The following is an 11,269-nucleotide window of genomic DNA, read 5'->3' as shown; positions in this document are numbered from 1 at the left end:
CCATCCACTGGTGTGGCTGATGTCTATAAGGCACTACAGACCACGTTTCTATTTCCAGTTTAGGCTTATCTTGCAAGCACCAATCAGGCATATTCCAACCTCTTGGGACACTTCCACCTGGATGTGTCCCACTGTTATCTCAGACTCATCAGACCCAGAACTTACCCTCTCCTAAAAACCCTGCTACCTCTTCTTTCTGTTTGCTCAAGACAGGAATTTAGAAGTTATTCTTCATTTCTCCTACTTGCCCCACCAGGCACCCCGTCCAGTTCTTTTTAGCTCGTAAGTATCTAAAGAATCCATCTCTGCCCCTTCATTCCTGCTACCTCTCCATTCCTTAGGCCACCATAACCTTTCCCCATTACTGAAACAACTTCCTAACTAGTCTCCTTCCTTCTCCCAATCCCCAATCCATTCTCTCCATTGATCTCTCTAAAATGCAAATCTGATCATTATTCCTTTGCTTAAAGTACTTCAATGACTCTCCATTGTCCTCAGGATAAAGTCTGAGCTCTTGTCCTCACAGGTATAAAATACACTGGAAAATTTTTATCATCTACCCATAAGCTCAAAGCTGAGCTTGACATCAAAGACCCTCCAGGATTGGAGATTGTCAGGCTGAGTTTGACACCAAAGACCCTCCAAGATCCTAACTGTTCTTCCGAGTTTACTCTCACATTAGTATCTCCACTGGCCAGAAGATGCTCAAAATTTCTGGTACTCATCTCTCAGTTTCCCCTCATTGAGTTCCTGCAAGGAGTCCTTTGTCCTCCATATCCCCACGAGTCTTTCAAGGCCCAGCTCAAGACATATCCCCGTTGTTATAATTGCCCCTTCCACACTTTCTGAGACCCTTAAATCATTAGGGCCTATTCTTCTGTAGTATTTATCCCTCACACAGAGTTGGTTCATGTATGGTTTCTCTCCCTCTCCTTTTAAGACTTACGGAAGTCAAGACCAAAAGCGTAATCTTCACTAGAGCTCACCTACATAATAGGCGCTTAGTAAATATTTGTTAAATACATGGATAAATGCAAGAAAACTGTACTCTCTAGCCCCTTTATGTCCCCAACGGACAGAACATTTTGAAGACACCACTCCCCTGCCTACCCCTCACCCCACCAGCCAGAATATGCCTCAACCCACTGGATGGAGGATGGGCTGGCACGCGTCCCCTAGACCGTTTTGTATGGTTTTCTACCTCCAGCCCTCGGAGCTGCGTCTGGTAAAGGACGGTAGAGGTAGGAGATGGCGTAAGTCAAAGGGCACTGCCGTCCACCCCGTAGGATAAGACACGGTGGGGAAGGGAGACCTTCCCATTTCCAGAACACCGCAAATCTCCCGCAGACCCTCTTACCTACACGGGAGGGTGGGAACTCTTCCCGAGAGGCGTCCCGGTTGACCAATACCTGACCCAGATCACGCAAGTCAGCCAATGGCTGTGAAGCACGGCTAGAACGGGGCGGGGAATGGTTGCTAGGGCCGAGCCGTGGGGTGCCGTGAGAGGCTCGCAGAGAGACTTGGCGGTTGCTAAGCCGGGAGGTCACAGAGCGCGGCTCAGGGATTGGGCAGCGACAGGAGAGCGGGGTGGTGATTGGGCGGCGCCCAGAAGGCTCCCGGGTGAGGCGCGGGCGCGCGAGCGGGAGTTCCGGCGGAGGCCCGTGCTGAGGGCTGGCGCCTTCACCATGGCCTCGGCTGAGCTGGACTACACCATCGAGATCCCGGATCAGCCCTGCTGGAGCCAGGGTATGGAACGAGGGTCGGGTCCCATCTTGGGGAGGTAACCTGACGAGTCTCTGGGTCGCAAGCACAGCTGTGACTCCGCCCCTTTCGGAGCCCCGCCCTCTCGCGACCCGCCCCCTCACGGGGTCCTGCAGGTCCTAGACGTGGTGGGGCCCACAGAGTCCCGCCCCGCACAAGCCCCGCCCCGGAGTGGTCTCTGCGTCCGAGTCCCGCCCCTTCCCTGCGGCCTCCGCTCTGTTGGGGGCTTTTTCTGTCTTTTCCGTGGCAGTTCGCGGGTCCGTGCCTTCGTTTCTCCCTCGAAGCTGACGGCTGCCGAGGGCAGGGGCTGCCCTTCCTTTGTTTGGGGTCAGGCTTCCCACTTCCAGCCTCTCGTCAGCGGTTGTGGCTGGGGGACCCACCCACATTATTTTCCACCCACTGTTTTCCCGGGGGTCCTTGCAGAAGCCCGGGACACGGGACTCATCCCTCCCACTTTCCTTGGCAGTGGTGAACCAAGCAGTCTCTGCCGTCAGGTAGAAGTCGGTTCAGATCCCCTCTTTAGTAGCTAGATGACCTCTGGCAGTTTCCTCATCTGCAAAACGAGGCTACCCATAGTAACCCCCTTTCCAGGGCTGTTGGTTGCACAACTGAGGTAGTTTGTGTGACGGACCCAGCATAGTGCCTGGCATGGAGTAAGTACAGTTTTTAGCATTCCTCCTCCCTGGAGTCGTATCATTAAAGAGTGATGTGTGGGAGGCTCCACAAAATGAGTAGCCTGTAGAGCAGGCCTGGGTCCCTGCAGTGAGAGTTGGATTGCAGGCCCAGAGGACAGAAAGTTTGGCGCTGACTGGGAATTTTGATAGAGGAGGCTTGAGGTACTGAGCCCAACATGTCTCTCACTCCTTTGCCCACATGGCCTTTCCGCCCTCTAGTCTCACTGCCAACCGAGCAGCCTCTTGTATGGCTACTGGCGATCTTCCTTAATGTAGAGGTTTACTCTTATCACCGCTCTGCCTAAAACCCTTCAGTGGCTTCTTAGGGCCCTCAGGATAAATCAAGTTCAGGTTCCTTAAGGTGTCAGTCAAAGTCCTTTGCACTTTAGTAGCCCCTGCTTATCTCTTTGATCACAGTGTCCTTCCACTGTTCAATTTGAGTTTTATGTTCTGGCAACCCAAACTGCTTGTGATTCTCCACACACTTCTTGCTTCTCTGCCTTTACTCCTGCTGTTTCCTCTGTTGAATGCCCTTTCCCCTCTGCTGTGCCACACTGTCCCCTTGTCCTTGTCCAGTTCGTCATTGAAGGCTTAGCTCAGATGTTGTCTCCTTCAGGAGAGCCTCCCCAGCCCCTTCCCATAGCATCTTCTGTTATTGGTTGGGGTCTAGGAGGAGAGGGCAGCCCTAGGCTTCCACAGGACAGATGGCCCTAGCTCCTTAGGGCTGCGTATGGTGGCAGAGGGCTCTTGGGCTTTGGGTGTAAAAATACTTTTCAGAAGCATCAGGGAGAGATGAAGCCAGTTAATTTCTTTTTTTTTTTTTTAAGATTTTATTTATTTATTTGACAGAGAATCACAAGTAGGCAGAGAGGCAGGCAGAAAGAGAGGGGGAAGCAGGCTCCCAGCTGAGCAGAGAGCCCGATTCGGGGCGTGATTCTAGGACCCTGAGACCATGACCTGAGCCGAAGGCAGAGGCTTAACCCACTGAGCCACCCAGCTGCCCCACCAGTTAATATTCTTGCCTGTGGAGAGCCACCAGCTTTAAAGGGTTGGAGCTGCCCTCTTCGTGGCTAGGAGGGCAGATGTGCTCTCTCAGCCCACGTGAGCAGCCTGGTGGTCTTGGTTTGCCTCACTTCTATCTCCTACTGGTTTTAGGGCTTTGACAAGTTGAACCTTCCTGGGCCTCAGATTCCTCCATAACAGTGCCTCTTTCATGGGACTGTGAGGGTTTCTGAGACAGTGACTGGGTGTGTGTGCGTGGCATGTCGGTGTATCTCCTCTTCTCGTGGCTCCCCTCACTGCGTCAGGAGGTGGGGTCCTAGAATTGGAAGAAACCTCAGGGGGGGCATTTAGTCCTACTAGCATGAGGGTATTCTGTTGCTTCCAGACCCTTATCTGACAGGATGCTTCCTCCCAAACATCCTGGCCCGCTGGAGGTAACTGGGATTGTTAGAAAGCACTTCCCTTTCTTGAGCCACTATAGGCCGTCCTGTCGTTTCTGTTTTCAGTTCAGTATTTGGTGTGTCCTGGCCGCAGGTTAGTTGCTGGTGCCTGAGAAGTAACTCACACACAGGCTCCATTCAGGGAGCTATGGTTTTCAGGAGGTGGGAGGATGTATAAGCAGGTGGTTTCACAATGATGTGGTAATTGCAGGACAAGACGGTCGGGGTGGGTGCAACACAGCAAGGTAGTCTCTCTTCCTCTCTCTTCAGGAGGTCAGCTCATGCCTTCCTCACATCTCTGTTCTCCAAGAGAATACCTCTAGGGCTGTCAGCTGTCCTTCCTCCGATGTGGTTCTAAGGACGTCCTCCATCTGATTGCTTCTCTGGATCGGCTTTAGTTCATCATGCCTTTCCCTCTCAAAGCGCATGCCCCAGAGCTGGGCTGGGGGTTGTAGCCCCCCTCAGCAGGAGATAACAGCACTGTGATCCCCTGAATCTGTTTCCCATCTGCAGAGAGCTCCCTCCAGGCTGACACGGTTTCACATGGGGGTAGGCTAGGGGGATCCTGGAGACTGTCTTTCTTTTGCATTTGCTGTTTAATGGTACAGAAGTATGTAGGGCAATCGTGTTTGGTTTCTGGAATTTCTCTCCGCCATATTTGAACATGAAAACTGCGATGCCCAGCACGGCTGTGAGCTGACAGGCGAGCAGCTGCTGCTGGCATATTGTTACGCAGAAGGCAGCTGCGGATCTAGGGTTGTTCAGAGCCCAGGCTGGGCAGCCTGGATCCTTCTGCTGGGAATCCCACCAGCCAGTATCTGTGACTGCCCATGCCGGGAGAGTAGTCTGTCCACTCCTTTGCTGAAGCTGATCCCTTGACCTGGAATCTCCCTGTATCCTTCTTCCCTGACCAGTGATCCCTGTCCCCTCCTAATACTCTGTTCCTATCTCATTTTCTTGGGGAAGATTCTATTCTCTTGGCTCCCATAGCAGGGATCCCTGTGGTAGTGCTTTTGATGGTTTTGCTCACTGTTGCTAGGGCCTGGCAAGGATGAGGTGCCAAAGGACCCGAATGGAGTCACTTGGCAGCTCTGTAGGCCTGAGCCAGAGATGCTCTGACATCCCAGGCTGAGGCTAAGCTGCACCTTCTCTCAGCCAGAGATTGGTCAGCCAAGCGCTGCCCCAGGCCCCTCTTTGGCTTGCTGGCAGGCCAGGAGGCCTTCTTAACAGCATTATATTGCTCTCATGCTTAGTAAACATTTTCAGAAATAATTGATTCACAGAGTCTGGATAAGGGGCCTACCCTTTGAGTACAAGGAAGGCCTTTGGTGGTCACAAAGAGGAGAAGTAACAGGTTTATTGTGAGCCCAGGTTTTATTGTGAACCTGCTCTTCTGCTAAGCACTTGCGGGAAAAAAAAAAAAAAAAGAGTGGGGGCCAAAAAAAGAAAAGGCCACTGAACCTTCAGGAAGCTTTCACTGGCACCTGGGAAATAGTTTTGAGTGGTTTTGAACACCATGGTGGGCCCCAGTGGTTATGGTGGGCTTCTGGAGAAGAGTGGCCCACTGGACCTAGAGCTTCATAGGGCTGATGGGTAGATGGTGAGCAAAGAAAATGCAGAAGTCGGGGCACTGGGGGAGGACTGAGGTGGTCCCACAGAGCTGTCACACCAGAGAGGCCTCAGAGGCCCAGGTGAAGAGTAAGTTGGGACTTCATCTTCTCCTTGCCTTTGGGCCCCCCGTTTTTTTTTAAAACAGGAGTTTAATTTACAGGCATACCTTGTTTTATTGTGCTTTGCCTTATTACACTTCGCAGATGTGGGGTTTTTGTTTGTTTGTTTTTGTTTTTGACAGATTGAAGGTTTGTGGTAACCTTGCATCAAGCAAGTCTATGGGTGCCATTTTTCCAACAGCATTTGCTCACTTCACGTTTCTGTGTCATATTTTGGTAATTCTCATAATATTTCAGACTTTTCCATTATGATTATTTTTTTTATGGTGATCTGTGATCAGTGACCTTTGATGTTACTAATGGCCTCGTTTGGGGGTGCCACGAACCTCACCTGTGTAAGACAGTGAACTTAACCAATGATTGTTGTGTGTGTTCTAACTGTTCCACTGACTGGTCATTCCATCGTTTCTCTCCCTCTTCTGGGGCCTCCCTATTCCCTGAGAACACAGTATCGAAATTAGGACAGTTCATAACCCTACAGTAGCTTCTAAGTGTTCAAGTGAAAGGAAGAATCATGAGTCTCTCACTTTAAATCAAAAGCCGGAAATGAGTAAGCTTATTAAGGAAGGACCGTGGAAAGCCGAGAGAGGTCCTCTTGAACCAAATGGCCAAATTGCGAAGGCAAAGGAAAAGTTCTTGAAGGAAATCAAAAGTTCCACTCCAGTGAACATATGAATGATAAGAAAACAATCTTACTGCTGATGCGGAAAAAGTTTTAGTGGTCTGGATAGAAGATCAAACATTCCCTTAAGCCAGAGCCTAAATCCAGAGCAAGGCCCTCACTCTCTTCAATCCTCTGAAGGCCAAGAGGGGAGGAAGATGCAGAAGAAAAGCTGGAAGCTCGCAGAGATGGGTTCCTGAGGTTGGAGGAAAGAAGCCATCTCCATAGCATAAAAGTGTAATGTGAAGCAGCAAGTTATGGTATAGAAACCAGAAGACTTGGCTACGATCATTCGAAGGTGGCTGCACTAAACAACATATTTTCAATGTAGAAGAAACAGTCTTGTGTTGGAAGAAGCAGCAATGTAGGACTTTCATAGCTAGAGAGGAGAAGTCAATGCCTGGCCTCAAAGCTTCTAAGGACAGGCTGACTCTCTTGCTAGAAGCTAAGGCAGCTGGTGACTCTTTAAGTTGAAGGCATTGCTCCTGTACCATTCCGAAAATTCTAGGGCCCTTCAGAATTATGATAAGTCTACTCTGCCTGTGCTTTCTGAATTGAATAGCAAAGCCTGGATGCCAGCACATCTGTTTCCAGCATGGTTTACTGAATGGTTGAAGCCCACTGTTGAGGCCTTCTGCTCAGAAGAAAAGATACTTTTCAAGATATTAGTGTTCATTGACAGTGTACCTTCGTCACCCTTGGTCACCCAAGGGCTCTGATGGAGGTATATGATAAGATTAATGTTGTTTTCATGACTGATAGCACAATATCTATTCTGCAGCCCATAGATCAAGGAGTAATTTCAAATCAAGTCCTGTTGCTTAAGAAATACATTTCTTGAGGCTAGAGCTGCCACAGAGTGATTCCTCTGGTGGACCCAGGCAAAGTAAATCAAAAACATTCTGGAAAGGATTCACCATTCTAGACGACATTAAGAATATTTGTGATTTATGGGAAGATGTCAAAACACTGTCATGAGCAGGACTTCGGAAGAAGGTGGTTCCAGCCCTCACAGGTGACTGTGACCGGCTGAGCACGTGAGCGGAGGAAGTGACCGCAGATGGGGTGGAAAGAGCAAGAGAATGAGAGTCAGAAGTGGCGCCTGAAGGAGCGGCTGAAGTGCGGCCGTCTCTTAAGAAAACCTGAACAGGTGAGGAGTTACAGCTTATGGAGGAACAAAGACAGTGGTTTCTGGAGATGGAACCTGCTCCTGGTGAAGACGCTGTGAAGATTGTGGAGATGACAGTAAAGGATTTAGGACATTCCGTAAACTCAGTTGCTGAAGCGGCTTTAGGGTTGGAGAGGACTGAGTCCCCATTTTGAAAGAAGTTCTGCTCTGGGTAAAATGCTATCAAACAGCATCACGTGCTACAGGGAAATCGTTTCTGAAAGGAAGAGCCAATCAATGCAGCAAACTTCCTTTTTGTCTTATTTTAAGAAACCACCACAGCCACCCCAGCCTTCAGTGCCCACCACCCTGACCGGTCAGCAGCCATCAACATCGAGTCCAGACCCTCCACAGCGAAAAGATTAAGACTCGCTGAAAACTCAGATGGTGATTGGCATTTTTTAGCAATAAAGTATTTTTTTTAAAGATTTTACTTATTTATTTGACAGAGAGAGTAGGCAGGGAGGCAGGCAGAGAGAGAGGGGGAAGCAGGCTCCCCGCCGAGCAGAGAGCCCGATGTAGGGCTCCATCCCAGGACCCTGAGATCATGATCTGAGCTGAAGGCACAGGCTTAACCCACTGAGCCACCCAGGTGCCCCAGCAATAAAGTATTTTTAAAGATTTTATTTTTTAATTTTTTTAAAGTAAACTCTACACCCAATGTGGGGCTTGAACCCACAACCCTGAGATCAGGGGTCCCATGCTGTACTGACTGAGCCAGCCAGTCACCCCAGCAATAAAGTGTTTTTAGATTAAGGTATGTACATTGTTTTTTTAGACAATGCGAGTACATACTTCATAGACCATAGTATAGTGGAAATAACGTTTGTATGCACTGGGAAACCAAAAAATTTGTTTGACTCATTTTATTGTGATATTCGCTTTTTTGGGGTTGTTTGGGAACAAGCCCGCGTATCTCCAAGGTCTGCCTATATTTTTCGGAATCACAGTCTCTTTCGCACATTAACGAAAACCCTTTCTAATTTGTCTGCTCTATACCAGGCGCCGTCTAGGCTCTGGATTTGAGGTCCAAACCTGGTGGACTCTTTCCAGGCCTCCTTTCTCTGAGCTCGCCAGGGTCTCTCTTGCCCTTCTTCTGTTGACCGTGTCCTGCTCACATGCCAGGCCTGCCAGGAGCACCTCTCATGATTTTATTAATGGCAACCACCTTGTGAAGGAGGGAGAGGTTTTACTCCGTTTTACATATGAGGACCAGAAACTCCAGGGAGCTGAGGTGTCTTACCCCAAATTACCCCAGATTTCAACTCGAGTTCCACTCCTCAGCTAGTGCGTGCGGATTCCTCTTGCCCTTAGGAAGTGTTGCTTGACTATAGTTCCATTTCTAGGACACAATTAAGGACACACACAAAGAAAGAGGTGTGCAACAGAGTCCTTTTATAATAGCAAAAATTGGAAACATCATGTCCAATAATGGGAGATTGGTCACCACAAATTATGAAATATTCTACGGTCGCTCCGTAGCCACTAAAAAGAGTGATGTAGAAATATATAAGCTGACAGGGAAAGAGGTTCACAATATATTGCTAAATGGAAGAAAGCAGATTACAAAACAGTGGGATTCCAATTTTATTAGACATTCATTTTCTCCTTCTCTGCAGTACGCATGTGCTGCTCGTGAAGGAATAATAGTATCTGGGGTTCATTGAACTCTTTTCTTTGTGCCAGGTACCATGCTAAGCCCTCGACAGACATTATCTTATTTAATCTACATATTAATAGCCCCATTTTAAAGAAAGATTTTATTTATTTGACACAGAGAGAGAGAGAGAGAGAGGAGGAATATAAATAGGGGGAGTGGGAGAGGGAGAAACAGACTCCCCGCTGAGCAGGGAGCCCAATGTTGGGGTCGATCCCAGGACCCTGGGATCATGACCTGAGCCAAAGGCAGTTGCTTAACAACTGAGCCACCCAGGCGCCCCTTAAGAGCCCCATTTTACAGATAAGGAAATTGAAGTTTAAGGAGCTTGCTCAAGGTCTGGTTCGTAATTATTCGTGGCATAGCCAGAGATTTGGACGCAGATAGGTTTTGTTTTATTTTTATCTTTTGTAAAGTTCTAAATTTAATTCCATTTAGTTAACATATAGTGTTCTGTTACTAGTTTCAGATGTACAATATAGTGATTTGACACTTCCATAGAGCACCCAGGGCTCATCACGATCAGTGCGCTCCTCAATCCCCATCATCTGTTTCACCCCTACCCTGCCCCACCCTCTGGCGAGCATCAGCTTTTTCTCTAGCCTTAAGAGTCTGTTTCTTGGTTTGTCTCTCTCTCTTGAATTCAGATATGGTTTTATAAAGTATGTACTGTGCTACTTTCCTAGGCTCTTATTTCAAAAAGTAAAAAAAAAAAAATTATAAATAAAGTAACTTAAATATAAGTATATAAATATGGGAACTGTTGAGTACCCGACTGCTCAGTCGGTAGAATATGTGATTCTTGATCTTGGAGTCGTGAATTCGAGCCCATGTTGGGGGTAGAGTTTACTTAAAGAAAAAATAAATACCGGACCTAGGTATGTGAGATTCTAGAAAGTTTTGCTGGGGAGTAGAGGACACTGAGGATCCTTTTATTCTTTGCATTTTAAAAAGAAAACATAGGTTCTTTGCATTTTCATTCTGACTTACAGATAAAAAGCATGTATGGTGCTGTATACCCTTATTCCTTGTCAGCCTTTCCTTTGTCTTCTCCACATGCCCCTGGGATATACACAATCTAATCTATGCTTTAGTTTTATGACTTGAACTGTTGTACAATATGTGTATCTGTAATTCTTCTATTATTGGTGTCAGTATTGTTTTGTTGAGAAATCCTAGAGGACAGGGAGACTGTGAGATTAAATTGTTTTGTGGGTGCTCAAGAATCACGAGGGTTGAAAAGAATACTTCTTCCTTACCAAGGGGCTAAAATAACATTTAAACTCTCGTTGCAAAAGTGATAACATGTTGATTTTAGAAAGTGGTTAAAAAAAAAAAAAAATCATGAAAAAACAATTGCCTCTAGTCCCAGAAATAATTGCTATTAGTATTTGATGTGTTTTTTCTATGCATAAATATATATGTGTGTGGATATACATAAGTATATATGTACCTATAAATATATATATATATATATATATATATATATATATATATATATACGTACCTATAAATATATATATATTTAAAGATTTTATTTATTTGACAGAAATCACAAGTAGGCAGAGAGGCAGGCAGAGCGAGGCGGGGAGCAGGCTCCCCACTGAGCAGAGAGCCCCATGCGGGGCTCGATCCCAGAACCCTGGGATCATGACCTGAACTGAAGGCAGAGGCTGTAACCCACTGAGCCACCCAGGCACCCAGCACCTATAAATAAATAAATAAATAAATAAATATGTGTGTGTGTATACACACACACACACACACACACACACACACACACATATATATATTCTGTTGTATATGCTGCTTTTCAACGTGCTTTTTCACTTAATGTATTACTAATTTTTTTTTTAAAGATTTTATTTATTTATTTGACAGAGATCACAAGTAGGCAGAGAGGCAGGCAGAGAGAGAGGAGGAAGCAGGCTCCCTGCTGAGCAGAGAGCCTGATGTGGGGCTCGATCCCAGGACCCTGGGATCATGACCTGAGCTGAAGGCAGAGGCTTTAACCCACTGAGCCACCCAGGTGCCCCAATGTATTACTAAGTTTTAAAAAGATTTTAAAGTAATCTCTATAGCCACCATGAGACTTGAACTTAAAACATCGAGGTCAAGAATTGCATGCTCTGGGGAACCTGGGTGGCTCAGTGGGTTAAAGCCTCTGCCTTCGGCT

At 47.2% G+C, this 11,269-nt stretch overlaps 1 protein-coding gene across 3 annotated transcripts in view; it reads left to right on the top strand.

Moving 5' to 3' along the window:
- The first annotated feature begins 1,469 nt into the window (after positions 1–1,469).
- The window catches only part of LOC111143720 (transmembrane protein 53), a 25,893-nt gene continuing 16,093 nt past the window's right edge, over positions 1,470–11,269 (top strand). For 2 of the 3 annotated variants that reach the window (XM_022497549.1, XM_022497548.1), the window contains exon 1: positions 1,663–1,746. In XM_022497549.1, coding sequence (XP_022353257.1) covers positions 1,686–1,746 — 61 coding nt within the window. In that variant the 5' untranslated portion in view covers positions 1,663–1,685. Of the gene's footprint in view, positions 1,747–11,269 lie in introns of all 3 variants that reach the window. The other variant, XM_022497547.1, reaches the window with a different exon arrangement.

This window comes from Enhydra lutris, unplaced genomic scaffold (assembly GCF_002288905.1).
Source record: "Enhydra lutris kenyoni isolate GAN:26980312 unplaced genomic scaffold, ASM228890v2 scaffoldscaffold9, whole genome shotgun sequence".
Taxonomy (NCBI): Eukaryota; Metazoa; Chordata; class Mammalia; order Carnivora; family Mustelidae; genus Enhydra; species Enhydra lutris.
Note: the sequence above shows the minus strand (reverse complement) of the source record. Positions and strands in the feature narration are given on the sequence as shown.